This window comes from Daktulosphaira vitifoliae, unplaced genomic scaffold (assembly GCF_025091365.1).
Source record: "Daktulosphaira vitifoliae isolate Bord-2020 unplaced genomic scaffold, ASM2509136v1 Scaffold_5, whole genome shotgun sequence".
Classification (NCBI taxonomy): Eukaryota; Metazoa; Arthropoda; class Insecta; order Hemiptera; family Phylloxeridae; genus Daktulosphaira; species Daktulosphaira vitifoliae.
The window spans coordinates 20,485,530-20,512,321 of record NW_026099576.1 but is presented as its reverse complement, the minus strand read 5'-3'; the positions used below and the strand labels follow the sequence as shown (position 1 = coordinate 20,512,321).

The 26,792-nt window shown below is 25.4% G+C and overlaps 2 protein-coding genes and 1 non-coding gene across 5 annotated transcripts in view; 2 read left to right on the top strand and 1 right to left on the bottom strand.

Moving 5' to 3' along the window:
- The first annotated feature begins 182 nt into the window (after positions 1 to 182).
- LOC126907591 (nuclear pore complex protein Nup155) lies at positions 183 to 13,509 on the top strand. 3 transcript variants are annotated; one of them, XM_050688974.1, is made up of 26 exons: positions 187 to 404; positions 489 to 682; positions 771 to 896; positions 959 to 1,058; positions 1,126 to 1,295; positions 2,843 to 2,991; positions 4,375 to 4,658; positions 4,742 to 4,986; positions 5,052 to 5,308; positions 5,417 to 5,590; positions 5,678 to 5,789; positions 6,117 to 6,280; positions 6,382 to 6,657; positions 6,728 to 6,822; positions 7,319 to 7,415; positions 7,483 to 7,560; positions 7,821 to 8,020; positions 8,090 to 8,240; positions 8,437 to 8,696; positions 10,883 to 11,030; positions 11,097 to 11,183; positions 11,477 to 11,597; positions 11,661 to 11,771; positions 12,804 to 12,924; positions 13,005 to 13,127; positions 13,187 to 13,509. In XM_050688974.1, exons 2-26 carry the CDS (start codon positions 520 to 522, stop codon positions 13,320 to 13,322), a joined length of 3,948 nt encoding a protein of 1,315 aa, XP_050544931.1. In that variant the 5' UTR covers positions 187 to 404; positions 489 to 519; the 3' UTR covers positions 13,323 to 13,509. The 3 variants fall into 3 exon arrangements, with proteins under 3 accessions (XP_050544932.1, XP_050544931.1, XP_050544930.1); XM_050688973.1 differs by having other exon boundaries at positions 187 to 682; XM_050688975.1 differs by lacking the exons at positions 12,804 to 12,924; positions 13,005 to 13,127; positions 13,187 to 13,509 and adding an exon at positions 11,965 to 12,153 and having other exon boundaries at positions 183 to 682.
- Positions 13,510 to 14,595: 1,086 nt separating this feature from the next.
- On the top strand, positions 14,596 to 14,667 carry Trnac-gca (transfer RNA cysteine (anticodon GCA)). The gene has a single exon. It is a non-coding gene; the product is annotated as a tRNA-Cys (tRNA).
- A 3,458-nt stretch (positions 14,668 to 18,125) lies between these two features.
- LOC126907594 (cytoplasmic polyadenylation element-binding protein 2) overlaps positions 18,126 to 26,792 on the bottom strand; it is a 60,446-nt gene continuing 51,779 nt past the window's right edge. Inside the window, exons 5-10 of the mRNA XM_050688983.1 lie at positions 23,808 to 24,002; positions 23,637 to 23,749; positions 23,309 to 23,519; positions 22,949 to 23,130; positions 22,746 to 22,856; positions 18,126 to 22,640 (exon numbers count right to left, since the gene is read on the bottom strand). Coding sequence (XP_050544940.1) covers positions 22,524 to 22,640; positions 22,746 to 22,856; positions 22,949 to 23,130; positions 23,309 to 23,519; positions 23,637 to 23,749; positions 23,808 to 24,002 — 929 coding nt within the window. The 3' untranslated portion in view covers positions 18,126 to 22,523. The remainder of the gene's footprint in view (positions 22,641 to 22,745; positions 22,857 to 22,948; positions 23,131 to 23,308; positions 23,520 to 23,636; positions 23,750 to 23,807; positions 24,003 to 26,792) is intronic.

Below are 26,792 nucleotides of genomic sequence, written 5' to 3'. Positions count from 1 at the left end.
TTCTATTATCTACTAACAAAACAGAAGTTTTTATAATTATTATAAAAAGGCCTGTTAACTAGAGATATTAAAAAAATAATATTAATTACTTATTATCTATGTTGTTATCATTATTATATGTAAGCCCTATGCAATAATGTAACATTCTGAAGTTTAAGGTTAACCGCTTTTTCTTTAGTACCACTAAACCTTTACAGGTTGACTTTATATTTATATCTCTAATCATAGATTAAGCCGAAAAAGGTTTAACGGAAAACAATACTTAGAATTCCATAAAGTTAAATTTTTCATTCTTTGTTTTAATTTTACTACTTCAGTTATTTTTTACTTTATTATTTCATAAATAAGTATTAATAAAGTATGTGTTATTTCTTTTTTAATTATTATTTCAGGCAGTTAATCGAGTAATGAGTATTAAATTACAGTGAATTTTAATCATAGTACTTTATTATTAGATAATTAAGAAGTTTGGTATTTTGAATTTATAGTTTATAAATTGTATTACTAAGACATCAAAAAATGAATATATCAAGAAGTCTGGATAACTCTTCTGTATCTATTGCTAATCAGTCTATTGCAACGAAAGAAAGCTTAGAGCTTTCGGGGAAAATGCTGGATAAATTTTTTTTAGTGGATGATTCATTTCCAACATTATTTGACAAAATGCATATAGTTAATAACTGTAAGTATGATTAAAAAGTAATAAAGTAGAGGTGGCATATTTTATTTTTTACAAGGTATAAATTAATTGATTTTAATCTATTGTGCAGGCCAAAGCGTTAGTGGTTCAACTGAATATGATTACCCAAAAGACTCTTTAGGGTTCCCTTCAATTACACCTTTAAAATTACGGCACAAAATACCATTACCTGGCACTCTACTGGAGCAATGGAATGGTAATACAATTTTTACTCTTTTATGATTTTTTATAAAATTGTAATTTACAACTGCTTTATAGATGCTCAAAATTTCCATCGCAAATTAGGGATATTTCCTGAAATTAACAGAGTTTGGGTAACTATTGATCAAGAGTTTTTCTTATGGGACTATGATGAAGGGTAATGATTTATTTTAATCTTATTTGATGTTTTAAATTTATATTTTTATGTATTTAAAAAAATTCAGGACAGATTTATCTTATTTTGATGGAATGAGTTCAACTATATTTGCTGTAGCACTTGTTCTACCTAAAACCAATGTTTTTCAAGCTCATATAAAACATTTATTAGTTTTAGCTACTGGATTGAAAATTGCAATATTGGGTGTAACTTTTAAAAAAATTGCTAATCTTGAAGGTAATATTTAATTTTATTTATATGATATCTTATTAATTTAATATTTGATTACCTATCATTGAAAGGACATTACTCAATGATATTATTAAAAATAAAAATTGAAGTATAAAGTTTTATTAAAAAGTATATATTTTTTTATCGACATAGTATCACATCATCATTTTTTTTACTGTTTTACAACAATTATAACTTGTGATAAAAAAATTCATGAAATCAATTTATTTAACTATTTGAACTTAATTGAACAATTTGTCTGGCTAAATTAATATTAAAAATATAAGATTGGAATTGTTTTTGAAATGAAACTTCTTTGTAAAGGGTCCAAAAAATAAAATTATTATTGCGCAAGACATTCAGCTGTAACGTTTAGCTGGAAAGGTCAGATTCTACTATTCTATTTGGTATACGCTTAATATGGTATTGTTCGAAAAAATTTTTCATCTTCCTAAATAATTTTTCTAGAATAACGTCATCTAGCTATTTTATTATAGAGAAAATCAAATACTGTTAAGTAATTTTTCCAGCATTGGCTAATTTTTCAATGTTTTATTTTATTATAAGAGAAAAATAAAAATAAATATTATCTTTATAAACTTTTATTAATAAATTATAATAGTCAGTATAATAAAAATTGATCACTGGTGACTAATTAATTAAATAAAATTAAAACTATATTAAAAATATTATTAATTTAAAAACTAAAAAATATTAAACTCAAAAGCCACAAAAAATTACTGTAAAGTCGCGGATATGTATTTTGGTAACAATGTTACGATTATCAATGCACAGTATGTGTTTAGCTATTAAGTTAAAAACTCAAACATTTTATTAAATTCAAACTATGTATTCTCCTTTAAAAGAACAAAGTTGACTCCCTTACAAGACAGTGGGATAAACTTAAAAAGTATTACATAGTTAATAATTCAAGAATAATGTGTAACTAAAGATAATAATAAAAAAAAATGTTTAAATTATTTTTTATTCTGTGAGTAATTGACTGGATTATAATAAAAACTTTACTCTGTATAGTGAGACGGTTATTGTATAAAAGTCACAGAATCTAATTTTGTCATTTTTAGAATATTTATTAATTTTATCAAAAAATGTTCAATGTGTTAAGTTGTATAACTCTTTGGTTCCATTGGTAGTTAAGTTATATTTTTATTATGATTTGAATTTAAAAGTTTCATTTACTATCATAAAAAAATTTTATATTAATCTCCTGAAAAATTACAATTTTCATAATTTCTTCATCAAATATTTCATTATAACTAGTTTGCTATTTCTTATGCCTCTATGATAAATAGGGTTTTAACTGTATTTCCACTCATTCTGATTTAATTGCAATCTCATTCTGAGATTGCATAATCAAATAAAATTATATATGAAAATTAGTAGACATACTTATGTCATGAATTGCTGGGAATCTTGTTCATTTCAGTAACTAATGGTAAACTAAGATTATACAAACAATCTTATAAAATTAAATTTTATATCTTAACAATTCAATTTTTTGAAAAAGTTGTTTAAGACTTGTTGATTTATAGGCAGAACAATTGAACAATTAGAACTTACTACGGATACTATTTATGAGGTTCCCACTGAAGGAATGATAACTTCCACAATTGTTGGGACAAACAGTGGTCGTATATTTCTTGGAAGTGAAGATGGAAATCTCTTTGAAATTGAATACTGGGTAACACTCATGATTTACCATTATATTTATATTAATAAAAATTTCTCAACTAAAACCAATTATTTTGTCTTAAAAATATATTAAGACAATAATTGTTTTTAATTTTTTAATAAGCTAATATTAATAAATTATTAATTGTGACTGAACATGTTTTATTATCTCCTGGTAAGTTGTCATACTCAGTTTACTGTTTACTTTTAAAACTTGTTTTATAATATTTACAAAAGTAGCTCTGTGAGTTGATGTTTTGCCTGTTTAAATTGTTATGTAGTGCCTTTAGATTAGGCCTACATATGATACAGAACTTACTTTTTTTGAATTGGGTTTTCCTATAATTCAGTGATACTTAAAAAAATATTATAAATTTAAAATAAAAAAAAATGTGTGTTATGTCACAAATTATTAAAATTTATGTCTGTATTGGTGAAACAATATACAATAATAAATAATACTTACTAACAATAGTAAGTCATAAAAGGGCTATATCACATAATGTTATAGTCATTTTATGATTTACATTGTTTTACCGATATAATAAAAAAACACTCCTACCCCCATCATCACTAGTGTGGCCAAATAATTTTTTTTATATTCCTTAAAACTGATAACGCACCCTTATTGTATCATCTTTTGTTAATCTTCAGACAATTATCAACTAAAAAATATATCTGTAGTACTAAGCCTTAAATAAAAACTGCCACTTTTTTAAGTTAAAAAAAAAATTATAATATTAACGTTGTTTCTTCTAAACTTTAAAACTAAATATTGAGTTGACAATTAAGAATACAGAAAATTATATTTTCATATAACTTAAATAATAAAACATTATTTTTAGTAATACAAATATTAAAATATAAAGTTTTGATTAAAACTGATAAAATAAAATACACACAAATAAATTGTAGACCAATATAAATAACAAAATATCTGAAAAGTAGATACACTTATTATATGAATATCATATTGCAATATATATTGTATTTCTGTCTCTGGTTGGTTAGCGAGATATAGAAATTGGGTATGGTCTTTGTATTACAGGTGGTTCTATATTTATTCTAATTTTCATTCATATGTTTTAATATTTCTTAATAAATAAATTATTTTAATTATCTAGCATAGCACTAAGTAAAAAATCTATTTTTTATAATAAATAATATAAAATATTATACTTTAGTATTTAGATTGGTGAGGTATATTTAAATATATAATATAGCTTTTTGTTAGGATTTTTAAATTATATTTCTAATGTATAGACAATGGAAAATTGATGCTCTTAGTTTTTAGTAGCATATATCTAACCAATATTTTAACTGAACTTAAAAATGATTGAATTTTTTTTAATTTTATAATTCACTTATAAAAATTTATTAATTTTTTATTTAGAAAGATTTAGGTTGGTTTTCTATTGGAAATGGGAGACGCTGTAAAAAAGTTTGTCATTCAGCTGGAACTTTATCATATATTATACCATCATTTTTGTCTTATGCTATAACTGAACCTTCTGCTATTATTGAAATAGCTGTTGATAATATTAGACATATTATTTATACATTATCTGAAAATAGTACAATAGAATTATATGATTTAGGATATGATGGAAAATCTACCAGTCGTGTGGTTTCTTTATCATATTCTAATCTTGAACATCAAGTATCTAAAATGCTTAGGCAAGTATAATATATTTTACTATGATATTATAGACATATAACTTTACAAAATTAAATAATTAATTAAACAATTACAAATTTAGAACTCTGGAAGTAGCTCAAGTGACAACTCTTAGCAGCATTAAAGTTATTGAAGAGACTGAATCATCTAATATTCATCTTATGGCAGTTTCTAAATTTGGATTTAGGCTATACTTTTCAACTGGAATAACCAGTTCAACCAGACCATTTACTTTGCAGCTTTTACACATTCGTTTACCACCAGGCTATAATAGATCCATTGGAGAACCAAAACCAAGTAGTGTTCAACATGTATTATATAATAGAGGTTAAATAAACTTTTTTATTCATTATTAAGAAATATAAAAAAATTTATAAAAAAAATTTTAATAGGTACTGTATTAATGGCATGTGAAACTGATATTACTAATTATAGACCAATGTTATGGTGCATTTCACCAGATGAATATGCTTTTAGTCCTAACTTTAGTGAAAGATATTTCATTTCGGATTTAGATGTTTGTCCTTTATCTTTGGATAATATTGGACCAAATTTATTAATATATAATGATCCAGGTGTACCACAACCTCCGCTTATAGTTCGTCAACAGTTTGAAAATCGCCAAGAATACATAACTCTGGCACCTCAGGTAATATAATACATAAACAATCATTTATATAACAATTGAATAATTAAATTGATTTAAAATGTATTTACTTAATTTATTAACATTTGATTACTCTTTATTTTAATCTAGGGACTAGAGATATTTGAAATGTTGCGTCCTTATGATACACTTTGTGAGTTATTAGCAGCTAGTCAGGGATCCGAAACTGATGCTATCAAGAGTTATTTTAAAACATTTTCTGATGATCAAGCTTGTGTAGCTTGTCTTACAATTATTTGTGATCAATCATTAAAAAATATTAAAGTAATATAATTTAATGTTTTATGTTCTCAAATATAAATTTTTCCTGTGTAGATACAAAAAAAATGACAACTTTGTTTATGTTTATAGATAAAAGAGTATGCTACTCGTGCATTTTTTAATCATGGTGGTGAACCAAAATTAGTCACCGAAAATCTTCAAGATACATTAAATGATTCAAAAAGGTTTATACAAAACAATTGTAAGTTGACTCTATAGAAATAAATGAATATATTAAATCTTAAAAAAAAAAAGTAATAATCATTTGACTAATTTCTAAGTTAATTATTAGATATTTAAATTATTTGTTTATAATTTTACCCAGAAATATTCTAAAACCAAATTTTTGTTAGACTGAATAACATTGTGAAATAATTTATGTACAGGTGTTCAATAAGTAAAGAAACTAGACAGTTATTGCAAACAATTAGATCAATAAAAACCCATTTCTTTACTTACTGAACACTATATATCTTCTATCAAAAAACTGTTGATCCATATGTAGTTATTAATTCGAGCATCCTTTCAGCATCAATGATTAATCAAACAAATATAACAAATCTACCTTTTGAAACAACATCAGTCCAATACTCATCTAAACATAATGGATTATACTTATTTGTTAGTCGATTACTAAGACCTTTATGGAACATAAGAGCTGTGAATATGGAAACAACTGATGGAAAAACTTATGTAAGTTCTTATAAATAATAATTAAACATTTTCAATTAATATTATTATTTTGAAACTAAACATGATAAATTATAATTTCGATTTCTAAAAATGTTTTTTAGATTGTTAATACCGTGTCTCCTGATGACTGTTCATTTGTGGCAAGTCACTTGCAAACTTTACATTCTTTCATGAACAATTATTCAAAAATGTTAGCTAGCTATTCGAAAATTTCAAATGATATATCCAGACGACCAGCAACACAAGATGCTTATCAGTCAGAGTCAAAATCAATTGAATGCTTAAAGCAATTGGTTACACGTAGTGCTGAAGTATTTAATTTATGGAAATTGTTAAGTGAACATCAATTTTATATAATTGCTAACAAACTAAATGATGTAAGTATTTTTCTATAAACAATAAGTTGTTATCAGAGTTCTAATATTTATTTTATTTAATAAATTTCAGCAAGAAAAAGTTATTCTTGAAAATGTGATTTTCAAAGATTTAGTACTTGTTCATCAAGAAATGTGCCAGATATTAGTACAAAAACTTTTGGATATGTAAGTGTTATTCCTAAATATAAATATTAATTATTATTTGATATGAAAAATATAAAGATTTTTTTGTTAAATATTAAGGAAAAAATAATGTTTTTTCGGATGATAGTGACTATAAAAACTAAATCTTAGTCCATCCGTATTTTCTTGTCTTTCCATTCTCTGAACTCATGTAATTTTTCATACGAAATTTGATCTTTGTGTTTTATTAAAATTTATTGTAGAGATACCATTGTCTAAATACCAAGTTCTTTTTCAAGAATATAGTTTATTAGTTAAATATTAGTAATTTAGTTGAGACTTAATATTTTAGAATTTATTATTGTTTTCTTTTTTTCAACTTCTGGATATTAGTTTAGTAATTTAATTTTTGAAAACTTGAATTTATCTATACTTCAGCATAAATTAAAAAATTATTATATACTCATAAACTATTTTTATGTACTAATATTATTGTATATTATAATATTTATACCTATGAAATATTTTTTATACTCAGGTATTTAAATGAAAGTTCATCTGTGGAATCAATTAGTACTAAATTACGTCAAGTTTGTCCATCTATATATCAATCTGAAGATGCTGCATGTGCTAAAGTAAAATTTATTTACGTTTTATTGTTATTAACTTTGTTCTAGAACTGTTAAAACACTTATATTACAGGCTTCAGAAATGATTAAGTTGGCGCAGTCCACAATTAATGAAGATGAACGTAAACGAATTTTATACCAATCACTTGTGGTATTTATCATAATTATATATTATTTATATGTATTATTTTTAAGGAGAGTGATATGAGGAAAATAAGTGTTTTAGAGAATTAAAAAAAATTGAAATAACTTTTGAGAAATATTCAGTGAATTAATATATATTTGTTCATTAATATTCATCTATATTTTAAATAGAATTTAATCTTTGATTCGTCTCTAATAAATTAAAATATTTAAAACTAGTTAGTTATGTTAATGAATAAAAAAAAAATATGTAAACTTATATTTTAGGTTTTAAAAGAAGTTGCACCTAAATTAAATTTAACATCTGTGTGTCTTCAATACACAAATTGTGCTTATATGGAAGGTGTATATCAGATGTGTAGAGAATGTGCTAGAAAAACTGATCCAAAAAATCTAGGAGGTCATTATTTTATTAACAGTATGGTTTTAGATAGAGATAGTCCTGGATATGGTGCATACATGTTAAGGTATATTTTTATTTATACTAATCATTTGTTTTATTGATTTTATAAAAATAAAATTACTATTATTTATAGATTAGATATTTATAAAGAAATTAGTGCCAGCTTAGATTACCTTTACTCAATTATGATTAAAAATCCTTCTGTGGTCATTCCTACTAGACCTAATATAGTTTCTGGAATATTGGAAAATTCTGCACTAACTCCAGAACAAGCATCTAATTTGGTAAAATAAACATTTATTTATTTAATTGATGTATATAACAATTTGTTTTTTAAATAGATTAAATGATTGATATTTTTTAAATAAATTATCCATTGCCTCTATTAAAAAAAATGTTAGCTTATCAAATGGTTTATTCTTATTTGATTTTGATATTAAATTATTCATTGAAATATATTAACTTATAATTATTTTTCAGATATCAGAGTTAATTAAATTATGTATTACATGTGAAGATGAAATTATGCACACTGTTGTGTATAGGTGGTTAATTGATAAAAAATTGATCAGAGAAACAATTGAAATGGGAAATCATAGTTTAGAAAAATTCTTGTTGTCTCAGTCTAGAAGTGACGATTCTAATAATTATATCAAAGATGTACTTTGTAGATATTATGAGTATAATGGTAACTATAATGAGGCTGCTGAAGTTTTAGCATCACTTGCAAAAAAACCAGAGTAAATATTACTTTATTTTTTTTATCTTTGATGAAAAGCTATTAGTTTTATTTTGTTCTTGGCATGCCAATACCTCATCTCCTACTTGACCGATTTTGCTCAATGATATGTTGTCAAAAGATCACAAAACTTATTTAGTTGATGCTATCAGCATCCTAATTTTAAATAATTCCCCTTAGTCCCAGTAATAAAGAAATGTCCCAAAAAATTACAGTTGTCATAAAACAGTCAATCTTGATATTTTAGTTTTCCTAATAAATTTAAATAACTTTTCAAAAACAAGATGGGTTATTGTGAAATTTTTATTGATAACATTTCAAATATTTGCCTTCATGACATTTTTTTGTTTGAAAATACAGTCATTAATTATAGTATTGTGAGAGCTTTTGTGAGTTTTTTTGTTTAGCAACAGAATATCTACACAATTCAAATTTAAAGTTTATTTATGTACTATACAATTAAAAAAAAGAAAAATATTTCAACGATATTTCTTGCCAATTACTCATGTCAACATATGAGTAATCAGCCTCTAAAAATGATAATTATGTAATTTTTGTTGGATTTAATAGTTATATTTAAATTGCTCAAACTACTTGAATAATGTATGGATCAAAATAAAATATTTTGTGTAATAATTAAGATAAATACCTTACTTTCGACATATTTTTTTTGAAAACCCTATCATAAATCAAAATAATTATATATATAAAAATAAAATAATAATCATAGTCAAAATAATAATCATAATCATCATATATAATTCTTTTATTTTCATAAATTTTTCAAAACCTATATTAAATTGAAGCTAATACAATTTTCTCTAATATGAAAAATAAATTTTATAATATCCCGATATATAGAAACTATTGGGCATTAAAGCCAAAAATCATTTAATTTTTGATAAAACTAGCCAATTTAGTAGTATTTTGCATAGCAACAGAATACTTACATCATTCTAAATTATTTTAAATTTAAGCTTGTTTAATTTAATACATAATTAAAAACAAAAAAAGATGATGATTTATCTTTTATGATTAATCAAACACTAATATCATAGAATGTGTAATGTTTGGCAGATATAATAAACATTTTTTCAAATAAACATTTAAAATAGCAAAAATATGATATAGTAAAAACCAAAAATAAAAATACAGTAAGAGTTAATACAGTAAGTGTTATACGAGAGTAATTTTAATAATCACTGTCTGATTTTAATCAACACTAATCTAAATAATGGTTCATTTTTTCATTACTGGATTCTTACTGTTTTTTTTTTTTTTTGTTTTTTACTATATCATATTTTTGCTATTTTAAATATATAATATTCTCTTAAATTGTTTCTTTGGAACATTGAACAGTTTTTAATCACTATAATTTTCTAATTTATTTGACTAAATTTTTCCTCGTGAAATAAAGATTAATTATGAAGAAATAAACGAAAAAAATATTTTAATTATTAAAATATTAATATTAATAATAATTTTTATCATCATAGAATAATTTTTAAAAGTACAACGACGACCATTATCTGTATATCAGCAGTTGATTCCATAACATTTAGCTGTTTATGTTTATTTAGCTGACCTCAACATTAGTCTAAAACAGTTTATTATTATTATTATATTTAAATATTTTTGATTATTTATTTAACATACAAATTATAATTAACATTTAGCATAAAAAACTTATTTTTTTTTAAGTATTAAAATTATTTTAATATTGGTTTTTAATATCAACCCCTATCAATATTTTTTTCTGTAAGAATGGAGTTAAATTTGGCTACCTTAAATTTTTATTTTCATAAAATAAAATATGCTTAAGTTATAATTCTATAAAGCCTAACTAGATATTAACTAGATCTGTCAATTGCCTCATTAAAACAAAATGCATATAAATTAATAAAGATCTGTTCAGTAGAATAGTAGTGCGATGTTGCTCTCCATTGCTCATGTGACTTAATGTTGATGCTATGCTAGACTACGCCGAACAACTGACCGAGTAGATGTTTTTGCTTAAAATATCAATTATTAACAAATATTAAATTAGAATAAAATTATAAAAATTAACAGTTATATGATTGGACAAAAAACTTATAGGACACTATATAATCATACAATAATTAAAATAATGAATTAAAATAAATTGGATTTTTTAAGTATTGTACTCATTTTAATTTATATTTGTAGAGGTGGTTTAAATCTAAATGATCGTTTGATGTATTTGGGAAGAGCAATGGCATGTTTAAGAAGTAAAAAATTGAGTACACCAGCTTTAAGTGCTACAAGTCTTAGAGAAGTTGAAGATTTATTACAAGTAGCAGAAATTCAAAAAATGGTAATTCTTGCATTATTTTTGAATGAAATAATAATGGTAATAACATATTACATTATTTTATAATAGATATTAGATTTGATATCATCTTGCCAAATTGATGGAAAAATTGATATTATTGAAAAACTGAATTGCAGACTGTATACATTAGGTGATGTTAGTATTTTTCATATTATTTGAATAATTTGGTTTAGTTTTAGATTATTTATAACAAAATTTTTATTTAGTGAACATTGTAATTATTTATTTAGTTTCCCTTCTAAAATTGTCAACAAAATATTAATATTTAAATTTTTTTTCCAAATTTTAGATTATATATTTCCTAGTATAAGTGAATATTGATAAAAGCTCTACACTTCATTTTCTTAAAATTTGTTTTTATTATTTGGCTACTACATAATATTTATATGTAGTATGCTCTTCAGTTATTTAAATTTTTATATTTCCAGCTCTATAGTCAATTTGCTGAGCCATATAAAATATGGGAAGCACAACTAGCAATATTCCAACTATCTAATCATGATGATCGTGAGTTAATAAATCAAATATGGGAAAATATATTACTTAAAGGTACTCTGATTTTTTTTTACTATTATTATTTGTGTTTCATTTACATATTGCAATAAATTTTAGTTGTTGAAGATTGTGGTGATATTGGAGAACATAACAAGATGACTATTGCTTTAGAAAAAGTCAAATCATTAGCCAGTTCTCATCCTATTAATTCTTCTACTTTTGATTTAGGTATGTTATTTTATACTTACAAGGGGAGGTCACGGTAATGGGGTCACCGATTTTCATAAAATTTATATAAATCTAAACTATATTGAATACAAAATAAGAGGTATTTTGAATTTTTTGCCAATGCCCCCTAAGTCGAGAAAATTGACTTTGAAAATTTTTAATTAGCTAAAATAGGGTCATTTTTCTTCCACAGATAATAATACACAGAAACCTGTTATGGTCGAATTGAGGATATGTGATTCTATGATGCACACGGATACGAATCAATTCCCGTCAGGTAGTAGATTTTTTCTTAATTTTTTCCATGGTTTTCTCTTTGAATTATTAATTTTACATAATACGATATAGTTCTATTTACATTCAAAACATATTTGATGGTACAAATTATCGATTTTTCAGTGATAAAATATGAATAAAATAAAATAATATTTTATGCACATATATATAACTTAATTTAATATTAACCTGGTAAAAGTATATACATTTTTAAATGAGAGAAATTTTTGAAAGGTTTAACTATATACAGAATGTTCAGTAAGTAAGGAAATGGGTTTACATTGTTCTCATTGATTTTAACAATTTACCTGTTTCCTAACTTACTAAACAACCTGTAGATGCATAAAATGTAAAAAAAAAAATTACAAATATCATGTAAAATTAATAATTCAAAGAAAACACATTGAAAAAATTTAGAAAAAAAATGCAAAAAAACTCAACCTGATGAGACTTGACTTGATCCCGAATCCGTACGGGTCATAAAATTACGTAATCTCAATTCGACCACAACACATTATTGTCTATGATAGAAAAATGACCCTATTTAAGCTAATTAAAAATTTTCAAAGTCAATTTTATCGACTTAGGGGGGGCATTAGCAAAAAATTCAAAATACCTCTTATTTTGTATTCAATATAGTTTAGATTTATATAAATTTTATGAAAATCAGTGATCCCATCACTGTGACCTCCCCTTGTTAGTTTAGAGTTTGTTAATTGTTGTATAATATAATTTTATTTATTTTTTAATTTTTAGAATATGTAACTACCATGTTAGAATATTTGAACTGTAACTTGGGCGGTGACTTAGAATATGTCTACACAACAATGTTGTCTGTTGGGGCCCCAATTGAATCTCTAGTATCAATTTACAAAAAGTTAGTCAAATTTTACACTTAAAATCATAGATAATCGTTAAGAAAAATAGGTAATGAATTTTACTTCTTGTTTTTAATAGAATCTATTCAACTAATGATCCACGCTGGCAAAAAACTAGTGAATTACATGTTTTAGAAGTTATTATGAGCTTAGCTCGTTACTACCTACAAAATGTTGATTTATGGCCTTCAGGAATGCAAAGGTAGTTACAATTTAGTTTTAACTTCTTAGAAATTTGTACTAATTAATTTTTCATTGCAGAAGATCAATAGCAGTTAATTTGTTTGATTTGTTAGTTATTTGCCAAAATATGTTATACAGTCGCTTTGCTCAAAGTCCATTAATTGAAGGTGTCATAGCAATTAAAAATGAATTGGATAGCATCATAAAGAACTGATATTCCTAAATATATATTTTTCTTAATTCTTTGTACTATTCGTGTACTTATAACAATTTCATTTTTTTGATACTTTTTTAATTTTTTGGTTAGTAAGCCTAGAATTATAATGTTGTTTAAATTAAAGTAAATTGTTATATTTACCATAATGTTCTACATATTTTTAAATAGAAAGAAATTTTTAAATTTTGTGTTGTATTTATTTGTAATATCTTGGTTATTTAAAACAAAATTAAAATATCATAACTAATTTAAAACAATTATACTTTTATTGTTTCTTTTTTACTTTTAGAATTTTAAATGTAAACAATAAACATCCTTTACAAGGGCATTTGCAGACATATTTTATGGACGACAAAATATTTTTCTGAATATATGCTTTTAGTGTACGCTCAACAAACATGTGTAGAAAGTTGGTATCAAGGGTCCACAGCCAGTTAACCAAGCATTTTTAGAGGTCTTGCTATAGGCACAACAAGGAAGAGCTTAGCCTCCTCTCTCAAATAACGAATTAGCTCCCAAAAAAATAAAAAGTAATATGTTTTCATATACATAATGTTTGTTAAGGTTGGGAGAAAATACATTTAGCAACTTCAATAGTGTTCTTCTATAAGGCACTTATGAGCTTTGCAGAAAGAAATGTTTAAATAAAAGATTTTTGAGTGGTTTTATACGTTTCTTATATGACTAAATGTCTATAAATTTAATAAATAAAATTCTAATCTATTTGTTATTAATTTATAATGAAACAATGTTCTTAATATTATTATTCAATATTATTTAATTGAAATTAAATTTTTATCTTTTAATAAAAAAATTTTAATAATATACAATTATTAAAAAAATTAACCAAGTAAAGCCCAAAAGATGCCTTTATCTCCTCTGTGGACGTCCATGATTCCTGAATATAAATGTTTTCTAATGATTATTAAGAATTAAAATTAAAACTTATTTTAACATAATTATAGTTATTTATTCAATTAGAATAATTAATATACAGTGTTAATAAAACTTTAATTCCAAATTAAATTTATTTATATTTCTACTAAATTTCTCAATCAATTTTCATTATACAACTGTATTTTATATACTATAATATTGTAAATCATACTACTAAAAGATATTTAGCTAGTTATGTAATGGTATGAATTATTTGTTTTTCTATAGAAAATAAAGTTTAATAATAAAATTATAACTACTAAAATTAGGAAAATATTAAAAAAAAACAACTATTTAGCCTATAAGCATTAAAAATGAACGATTTCATCACGTTGGGGGTATAGCTCAGTGGTAGAGCATTCGACTGCAGATCGAGAGGTCCCCGGTTCAAACCCGGGTGCCCCCTTGACTTTTTGTCACTATTAAAAATATTGAGGTTATTTTTTTAATCTTTAAAGTATAATTACAATTATATATTTTTTGATAATATTCATTATTTGTTAATGCAAATAAGATATAAGTAATTCAGATTTATAAAATTTTTTTTCAACGATTAATTGGTAAATAGGTATGACAATTATTTATTATACGTCAAGAGTAGGTGTCAAAATAGAATTAAAAAAAAAAACATAATTAAAATTATAGAGATTTGTGTAAACATTTTCATAAATATATATTTATGAAAATATTATTATATATATTTAATGTATTTATAATAATATGTTAAATTTTATGTTTATATAATAGGACATTAGTTGTGTAGCTAAGGGGTCACAGTTGTCATACCCTTTTGATTGTAATATTTATCACTAAAATAAAGTTTGGAGAAAAAAAAAGTTACAAAATATGAATTACTTATAAAATAGTTTCAATATTTTTTTATTTTTTCACTCTTTATATCATATGTCCAGCATATGACTATTTGAGTCATCATAGCTGATGACTCAAATAGGAGTCCATGCTTTTTAAAATGAGCGGCATAGGTGCAAGTGATAAATTTTTTTGGAGACTAAATTTGATTTTATTTATGTTTATATAACAATTCATTTAATTTTGCCATATTTCTGGATGGGAACTAAATTATAAAATGGGGTCCCCTAGCTCCGCCTCACCAGACGACTATGATGAGAGCTTTTGTATAATGGAACACTTTAAACATCCTTTACGCTATTTCTGCCATAGAAATATAAAATATTTCAAATATTAAACTTATTCACTTAGTTTGCTAGTAAAATAGATTTAAAAGTTGATTTTTATTGGGGAAGAAAAAAAGAAACAAAGAGAAAACAAATCAATGTAATAAAGAAATTCCATGAGGAGAAATATAATAAATATTTTGGGAAAATGAATGATATATTTTAATATTTTCTTCTTCTTCCTCGCCTTAATTCTAACTACTTTGGGTCGACCACCCTTATCCTAAACTTCCACTTGACACCATCTCCCATATCAGCTGTCCTCATATCGCATTAAAAAGCATGCCCCCATCTCTTTTTTGGTCTTCCTCTACCTCTCTTCCTTCAACATTCATTTCTATAACTGCTCTTACAGCTTTCGATTCTTTTTTCCTCATAACATGACCAAACCATCTAAGTCTATACTCCCTCTTATATACTCGTTCCTTATCCTATCTTCTCTAGTCACTCCATTCATCCATCTAAGCATTCTCATCTCTGCTCTACTATCTTATCAACCGCCCAACACTCTGAACCATACATCATAGCTGGCCTCACAATAGTCTTGTAGAATTTACCTTTCAATCGCATTGAAATTCATATATCGCATAAGACGTCAGACGCTTCTCTTCACTTCAACCACCCGCACTTAAACCTGTGTCTTACATCCTCGTCAATACCACTGCTCTTTTCCACAATTGACCTTAAATACTTAAAACATTCCACCTCTCCAATCACGTCCTCGTCTATTGTCACTGATCTCCTCATTTCACCTACCTCGTGTTTTCCTTTGTCAAACTCGTACTCTATATACTCTGTCTTACTTCTACTTATTCTTAAACCCTTTTCTTCAAGAGCTCACCTCCACGCCTTTGATTAATTTCCTCCCTATTTTCTCCTATTAACATTATATCGTCAGCAAACAACATGCACCACGGCACCTCTCCTTGTATTTCTCTAGTAATTTCATCCATCACTATAGAAAATAAGTAAGGGCTTAAAGCAGAACCCTGATGCACTCTTACTCTTACCCGAAAACCTTCTGTTACTCTTACGCTTTCTACAAGTGCCATCATATATATCTTCTATTAATATTTTCTTCCACTCTAAAATGTTTTAATATAAAAATACATATGATTTTCTAAACAATTTTTTGGAGGAGAGCGAAGCCTTCCCCTCATTTCCACTAATGAGAAAACCCTAACAGTTCTATTATTCAGAATTATTAACAAAGAATAGGACTATAGCCACAAAGATAAAGTATTCAAACCATGTTCATAATTTAACTACATACATATATTACAAATAAGACATTTATTTATAATCTACTAGGGTAATGTATTATAATTGACACCTCAGAGGAAATTACCTAGGTTTTAATCAGTATATTTATTTAGTCACAAATTTTGAATTTTTCGTATCGGTTTTTATAAATCAAGAATGTTATTAGAATTCGAATTATGCTTTCAGAATTCGTGTAAGTTCAATAACTTTTTTTTAATAATAGATTTTTTTAAATATATAGTTACTGGAAATTTCCATAAGAACTAATGTTATTCAGATCAGCCAATTATTGGCTCTCTTTAAATTTATTATAGTACCATTCACAGCCTAGAAAAAATTTAATTTGGGCAAAAGTAGTTAAAAATATTCCAATATCTATACCGCTGCAAATAATGTATACTTTATCCTATAACAAATTGTGTAAAATATTTATTATAATTACAAAAGGCGTCACTAAAATTTTTTCCAGGAGGATGTACTAAGTAAAATTTCATTTCACTAGGTACCTTCTTTAAGCGAAAAAAATGTGTTTTACATTTTTTATTTATTTTCGTCATCATTGTGTAATTTGATCATGCATCTAAGATAAAGGGTAGATTTTGACACGGCCCCGCGACTCGTGCCACCTTTATCAGCCGTCGCCCTACTATGATTATTTGACTGATCAACACCGCGTGCCATACGCCACGGTGCAGTGCCGCACGGCCGACGACGACCCGGCGCAAATGACACGTTGAGTCTTCTTCCCGTTGTCAATGTGACGCCACCGGCTCCGGATGTGCCACACTACCGGACTCGACAAACTGATCCACACTCGCACACCATCGCCAACAACGCTGCTAACTTTTTGACGTTCGAGTATCATAGGCGGACACCGCGTCTCCGACAACAGCAAAAGTGCCGCGATATCATGCGACTGTGAATTGTGTTTGTCTTTTCGTTTTTTTAAATCTGTTGTTGTTGAATAATAAACGGCCTACGGGTCTCTACCCTCAAAACAAGTGTCGACTACGTTATTGCGGCGTAAGTCGTGTCAATTTATTAGGAATCTAGTTGTAATAATTAAAAAAAATTAAAATCAAGATTTTTTTTATCTAGGAAAATTAAGGTGATACTTTCTTGGAATGGATTGACACAATTTAAGGTTCGGGGCTAATTTCATTTTTTATTATTTTGACTAGATTTTTAATAAATTTTCTTATTAGAATTTTATCTTGGAAAAAGTTCATTTCGGCTCTTTTTAGAATATGTAATAAGAACAAAATGCTACTATTAAATGAAAAAAAAATTTTTTTCCCATTTACAATTTACCATAGTATCATATTTTATGATAGTTATAAAATTAAGATTCCATATTAACAAAAAAACAAAAACTGTTAAATTGTTGTATGAAAAAAAAAACACATTTAATTTATCATAATTTTTTTAATATGGATATAAATTATTACAATGACTTTATAAAACAAAACAAAACAAAAAACCATAAAAAGACCCTATGAGATATTAGGGTAAGTTACCGGGAAAAGCAAGTTGGACAGTATTACAATTAAAAAGTACAACTCATCAGTACATAAAATCATTGAAGAAATAAAATATTCTTAATTCATGAACAATACATCGAAAAAAATTAAATAGTTTTAAAAGTTCTATCCAACATTACTGCATTAAAAATACATAGTATACAAAAAAATGATTAGAAAAAACGTACAAAATTCATAAAAAATAGGAGTGATGAAAAAATGCACACAAATAATATAATTTAGCATAGGCTATGTTAGCATTTATCTAAACTTTACTAATTAAGAGTTTAATTTTCTTTTTGACATTTTACTACAGTATAATCCTTTAATTCCTATTTTAATAAATGATTAAATGTAATGTAAATAAAAAGTAAAATGGTTGACTCAGGTTTCACGTTTCCTCTATGCTGGTAATTAATAAAATGGTTAATGATTCAAAAGAAATAACACAGACATAAAAAACATGAAAATGAGATACAAATTATAAAAAATATAATGTATAGTTATCATTAAAATTTGTTATATTTTAAAAAAGAACATGGTTTATAAATAAGATCTAACTAAAAAAAAGTTTATATAAAACATTTTAACTACTATGTATCTTTTTATTTGAACAAGAGATCATTGTACGGTTGACATTGTTATACATAAATAGTAAAAATGATTATAAATTAATTATAAAACCATGCCTGCTTTTAATCATTCTCAATAATGATATCACAGTTAAGATAATTTTTAAATGTTGTGTAAAAAAAAAAAATTACAAAACAATAATCAATTAAACATTTTTAAAATCATCAACTTGTCTGTGATTTAATACAAAAGTTATAATTATTAGTCTTTTTTTAATAGAAAAGAAACGTGTAACAAAATAATACACATATTTTTGAACATGTATCATTAAAAAAAACCTTAAGAAACTTTTAATACTAAGAGTTTAATATTAGTATTGTGAATAATATTTAGTTCTTGAAATTTATTATTATTGAATGTGTTTATAGCAATATATTTGTTTAATTTATTACATGGAAGGTTAAATTGAGCTTATAAAAAAATATAAAATAAAAATATAAACCAACTATAAAATAACAATTATTTAAAAAAATCCAACTGGATATAATTTGTTAATGTTCTATTATCATAAGAAATAATAAAATCCGAAATATATTTATTTACACTGAGGAAAATTGAACTATTTGAGAAGAATAAGTGGTAACCAAACCCTTACAAAAAATCGGACATAATCATACTAAAATTATTTTGAAAATTGACTTTGAAATATTTAACGGGTACAGAGCTAATATGCACATCAATCCCTCAAAAATAAAAGTAATTTAAATTAAAAGAAAATTAGTTAACAATAAGATTTATTTAAACGAGCGCTATAAAATTTAAAAATAGATGATGTATAAAATACTGCGTCACAGCCAATTACATGTTTGTCTGAATGACCAGTGAAATTATATTAAGAAATGTTTGTATAATTTAATATCAAGTATTTTATATGATGTAATATGATTATATATTAATTTTTTATCTCAGTTAAAAAAATGTTACATTTCCCTACGGCAAACCCACACAAGCCAAAACACTAATTTAACAAACAGATATTAAAAAACACCATTGAACACTTCAAATTATGCATTTATTAGGTATGAAATTCAACTATTTTTTCTACTTTTATTTTTTGTATAATATAATAATTAATAAAATATATTTTTGTCGACATAAAAAAGTAAAGTAATAATGTTGAAAAGTTACATAAACCTTTAAAATTGTTTAAAAAATCAACAATTAATTTTTCTTTATTGAAAACTGATTAAGAAAAAAGTATAGTTATTGCCTACATGAAAATATAATTAAATAAATATGGCTCCTCTGTTTAGGAACATTAAGGGCTAATGATAATTTGACTAGAAACTAGAACATGTGACTGCCAAAATATTAATTCTATTTCCAAAAATCAAATATATATCTACACAAAGATATATGTATGTGATAAATATTTATTTTAAATATTACCTCTATTAAACTAATATAATATAAATATAATGAAAAATTCACTATTTTATTAAGTGCAATAAAAAATATTTCAATTCATAATAAAAATTACACTAAAATTTTCTCTCCGAATAAATGAAAAAAATAATTAGAAAATAACAATAATTTCCTAGACCATATTTTTTATGTACAATGTAAAATGTGAAATGTAATTTTTAATACTATGTGTGCAGTTTAAATTTATTTATTAATAAAGTCATTTATTTTCTCAATTTTTAAAAAATCTATTAACATGTTGATAAGTTTAAGTACAATATGAAATTAGCACTTATAAATTATTTTGATTAATTTGTTTGATGTCACAAATTCAAATTATGAAACAAACCTACACATGTAATATGTAATAATTTTAATTGTCTGCAATAATATTTTAAGTATAAAAAAAACAAGTTTATTGAGTCACTTTTTAAAAATTGTATGAATTAAAAGATTCACAATTATTTTTAAAATTTTCTAGTTCATAATTTTTGTAAAATACCATAAGAAGGACATTGAAAATATATATAAAAAAAATATTTCAAAATTAAAAATTGGCAAAGAACAAAATTTAGCTACTTTTTAAGAACAATATGGAGAATGGAGTTGAAATTATTTTTAAAGGTAGATGTAATAGCAATAAAAAACAAGTTTTATGATTTATTTCATTAATGAAATAAGTAAAAATTATGACTAGTATTAATAATTTTAGAGAAGTATATTATCTACATTAGAAAATTCTAAAAAGCTTTTATTCTTTGCCAGTCTTATTTTGTTGTATTTGGTTAGAAAAACAGTTAAAATTGATTTTAAAAATACTAATAAAAATGTTCTCAGGATAAAATTCTGAAGTTAATCAATAGGAATTAATTTTATATTGCATATTAAGTATTTAAATATCAACAACATCATAATCTTAATTCATGACATAGATAAGATCAGACATCAAATAGAAATAAAAATTACCAGACTAATAAGGGTAAAGAGTATAATAATATATTAAAAATATATAGAATTGTTATAAAAAATAAAGGTAGGTTATTAAAAACTAAATACTATTCATATAAAAAAACAAATAACAAAACATTAAAAACTTCTGAAAACTAAATAACATTCAACAAACGTTATTTATTTTTATTTAAAAAAGGTAATACAAATTTTGATGATAAAACATCAGTTTCCATTAGTGTTGTTAAATTTAACTTTTTAGAATTGGTAACTAGGCTAAAGACGTAACGAAGCTGCCTAAATAATATAAAAAGAAGTAGAAAAATATATTTAACATTGTATTAGTTCAATTTGCTATTGTATATTTTTATTTTAAACAAAAAAACTAGGAAAAGGATATACCTAAAAATTAATTTGTAATGAAATATGCTTATAATAATTTTAAAAACATTGCACAATGATAATTAAATTTTAAGAATTTCGATTGCTATAGGTAACATCTGTGGTCCATGTCCGCAATATCAAATAGATATTTTGGTAATTCCATACACTATTGCCCACAAAAATAGAAGTAGATAAAGATAATAATCATTTCATGAAAAAAGTTTGAGGAAATGAGTGTTTACATCATAAAAATGATAATATAACAATTTAATTAAAATGAAATGCTAATATTATTTTTTAATTTTTATATATAAATTTGTATATATTAAAAACTTTTAAGAAAATGAAAACAATAACTATAAAAAATGTATGATAAAAAGGTGGCAGTAATTAAACAAATTATCTAAAAACAATAAACTTCAAATAAAATAAAAACAAAACTCTTAAGTTACCTAGGTCATAAAAAAAATATGAATAATAAAAATCTTTTTTGGAAGTTACATTATTACTAAGTCTAATAGAGAAAAACAATAAAATAAAATGAAAATTTCCATAACAAACAAAATCCAAGTTCTTTGGAAGGTTAAAACAGTACTTATACAAATCATTTGTAGTACTATTACAATTCGTTTTTGCTCGATGAAAAGAGCCCTTTCATTGTGTTTACCCTGAATATTTAAAAATAGTCCTAAAGAAGTCAATTTTCCTAAGTCAGAGGCATCTTTGCATAATAAAGGTAGATTTAAAAATTTTATAAAATAGTTTTCGCATTAAAAAACGACAGGTTTTAAAAAGACTACTTAAAAAATTAAATTTTTCATATCATTTGTATAAACATGCGTAAGAATAATAAAACAAAACAAAACAAATTTAGTGGATTAATAAAATGTGACTACTCGTTTTGGAACCTTACGTTATGACCAACGAAATGGTACAGTTCTTGGACGTTCTGCACCTTCTTTAACTAGTGGTTTATGGAATTCACGGCCAGGTCTTGAATGGATTGTCGCCCAACATAGTTCGCAATAATACTAAAAGTGTATATAATTTTTATTTTAATAATTTTTAATTTGTTATAATAGCATAAATAATATAAGTGGTTTTAACTATATTCGTAGAAATTGTAATTTACTTACTTGTAAACAAGTGACATTAGCACAAAAGAATGGAGCAAATTTTCCTCCACATCTCTGTCCTTGACACTCATCGCACATCTGATCATCAAGCACATATGGTTTTACTTCGACCTTTAATGAAAATAGTTAATTAAAATATATTTTTACTAATAATAAATTAAAATAGCTTTTATTCCAAAAATAGTTTTTAACTAAAAGCTTACTCTTTTGTCAATGTCTCCATGTTGAAGTTGGACAAAACGTGCGCTAATAGCAGCAATGTAACTTTGTTGGTTACTAAATGCCACTCTACCAGCTCCTTTTGGATACTTCAGCTCTGGGTCTGTGTCGATTCCGGCATAACATACACCACCATAGAGTCTATCCATAATCATAGCCAATTCCACTAATAAAGAAGAATAAAACATAAGTAAAGAAATATAATAAACTTTCATGTACCCCAAAAATTGTAAACAATTTAAACATTTACTATATATAAAAAAAATTGCTAAAAATCAAAACTACATCGTTCTTTTTTATAGTATAAAATTAAATGCACATAGAAAATACATTTATTTATTCACCTGCTTTTAAAGGTCTCGGTACACCACCTACGAAAACAGTTTTTCGTGGATCTAATGGCATAGATGCATCTAACACAAAATCTGCATCGGATAATCGCCAAGGTCTAATTTGTACAGGTTTATCTTTGATTGTTGGGGATGACACACACAAGTACAGTTTATCTTCATCTTGAATACAAGCATCAATTAACTGTTGAACAGACGACTCATCCTAAACATAAATTATTTACATATAAATCACATAAACGAATTTAATATTCGTTTTAGGTTATACGTCGTAACTACCATCATGATCATATAAAATAAGAAAAGGCACTTATTAAGTTACCTGGAACAAAAGAAATGCGTATCCTTTAGGAGGAAAGTATGATTTGCTTTCAGCTTTGTGAGGCCAGTCAACGACTAATTGGCCAAATCTGCGAAAACTTGCTGTTATTTCATCTAAATGAAAATAATTAAATTAATAAAAATGTTAATAAACATATGAATTTTAATAAACCTTCATCTATATCTGGTGGCAAGCCGCCGACAAATACTTTTCTTGAAAAGCGTTCACTGCTCTCCGATCCTTGACTATGAGGAGATGATCGTGACGGCGAAGTGAGAGCTTGTACGGATGTATCAATTAGATGAGATCCAGAATCATCCAGTAGGCCAGTTTGGTCATCAAGGTTTTGAAAAAAAGGAGATTTGCCTAAAAAATGAATTTAAAATTAAATAAGTACATTCTAAAGAAGTCATTATGTTGCATTAAGTATTTTTAACAGTTTGTGACATTTGAAAATTAATTATTGTAAACGATTTAAATTTGAATTTTAAGTCTATTAGTCTATCTAACTGTTTCAAATAAAAATGTCGAATTATTATATACAAATATGAATAATATTACATTATTTTACTAATTTTAAACTTAATAATTTATTCTCCTACGAACTAAGAGTATTTAAATAAATTAGATTAGTTTTATCTAAAGTAATTATTAAATTCTAGATGTTTGCGTAAGCAATGATGATCTATTACAAATAAGTTCCAAAATTATGCAATTATAGAAATAAACTATAATATAAATACATCATAGTTCAAGCATTTCATACTAAACCATAAAAGTTGAAAGTATTTTTATAAAAAAAACTATGCATTATTTTTAATGTACACCAACATCAAAATGTATAATTAAATGTCAATTTTATTATAAATGTACGTCATGTATTTTAGTATACAGGGTGATTTTTTTATCATAACCCACTCAATTACTTGCAGAATAATAATAATTTAAACATTTTTTTTTTTTATTATCTTTAGTTGCACATTATTCTTGAATTTTTAACTATGTAATACTTTTTAAGTTCATCCCTTATGCCTTGGGGGAGGGGTCAACTTTGTTTTTTTAAATGGTAACACATATTTTTAATTTAATAAAATGTTTGAGTTTTTAATTTAATAGTAAATGGCATTTGAATTTTTAATATAACTTTATTAGCTTATTAGATATTAACATTTAAAGTTTCAAAATTTTAAGTTAATATACATGTATAATACACATGGGATTGTAAATACAGGTAGCTAATTGGTTTTTAAGTACAAGTTTTAACTCAGAAATATAAAACGTATAAAACTATACATTTTTACAAGTTCATAAACGGCTAGCAGTTTTCATTTTCAGGGGAGGAACAATCCAAACATGTTAAGCGCTCCTATCGTTAATGTTAAGGTCTGCTCTTGTCCAAATTGCGTAACAAAAATATCGAATGCGATTGGTCGGCTTTTAATTCAAAGCAAACCGAACAGTGTAATAAAAAGCTGTGTCAACTCGAAGTTGTCAAACATCAGTTTTTGGCATAATTAATAAAAGGTAAAACAATAGAGATCAAAGGTACATAGCAATAAAAAACAGAGACACTACAAAGGAGATAAGCGATAAAGATGACATGAGCGCTTAGCGGCAATACACGAAATCGTCGGGGTAGACGTGGGGAGACGAAGTCTGGTCGAATTTGGCCTACCCCGTGCGCAAGGCCGCCAAGATAGTCGTGTGACCCACTCACGCACAGCCCACTACCGAGGTCAATGACCAAGCACGTGCGTACAACACCCACACTTTTCTTTCCCGTGACCGCCAATCGCAGCTGGAGCACCCCGTTGGATACCTGAACCGTAAAACATCCAAACAGAAGAAAATAATATAACAACAACCCCTTCGAACGCTAATTATTGTAAGTCAACAGGCTACAAGATATATTTTTCTAAAAATGAAAAAATCACGCGAGAGTGAAATAAAACGCAATTCCGTAAAAATTGTATTTATACACAATAAAAACAAGTACGTGATAGAAGTATGACGTTTGAAGTAAATTTCGTTAAGAAGATTNTTTAAAAAAATTTATGGTTCTCAAAAAAAAAAAAAAAAAAAAAAAAAAAACAACTATAAATCTAAATCGACGTTGCAATCTAAACATTACACTAAAAACGGACAACACACGCTACGTGTCTTATCTAAAAATAATTACATTTCGAAATGCAGTACATTAATCTTAGGTAAGAACGATCAAATGTCATTTTCGGTTCAATAAACCGTATCAAGAAGGAAAAAGTAAAATTTATATGCAAATCACAATAAATTACTTAACATAAATTCGGTAAAATGTTCATTTATACTTCCAAATCGATAGACATTTTTCAGATATTGATAAAAACGAATGCGCTCTGTGAAACTTACATTGCATTAATTCAGACATATATTACCTCCTATTTTTTACTGACAATGGAGTACTACATTTGTTATTGCTGCTGGAGCGGCGACGTACGATGATAATATAATATTTTTGAATTAGCTAAATAGCATATATAATATTTGTGCGTTCATAACGAGCAATAAAGAAAGAACGGAGTTGACCTATTCACCGCCATTGCCATTATTTACCATTAAACTTCCGGTCGGCTGAAAAATGTAACGAATACATTTTACTACAGCGAAGCATTTACTCTCAAACGTCCAAAATTTATGTCGTACTACCACAAATACATATGTGTAATAAATAGATGTTCGCACACCCCTAAGTGTTATCTATACATATATGTTTGTGAATTAAACAAACGGAAGACCTACTTATTTTGCATGTCTAGTTATAAATAATTCAATGCTTGTAACCTTAGAGCTTCAATGTTAATAATATAGGGTTTCGCTTTTATTGACGGCTAAAACACGTTTCCAAATTAAGCATACGATGTGTTCAACGTGAAAATTTAACTCGAGTTTCCACTGAAATAAATTGGTTAGTATTAGCTTAGACCACACGACGGATATCCAGAGCCGTTTTATTAAATTATGTAAATTTAATAATAAATCTTAAATGAATACCTCTCAATTTAAAGCATTCGTTTTTATCGAGACACAACAGTTGAGCTGTTAATCAATAAATAATAATTTTGCGAGAAGGTTACGGCAGTTTTGTGCTGTACGGATCAATAATTCGATTTTAATTGA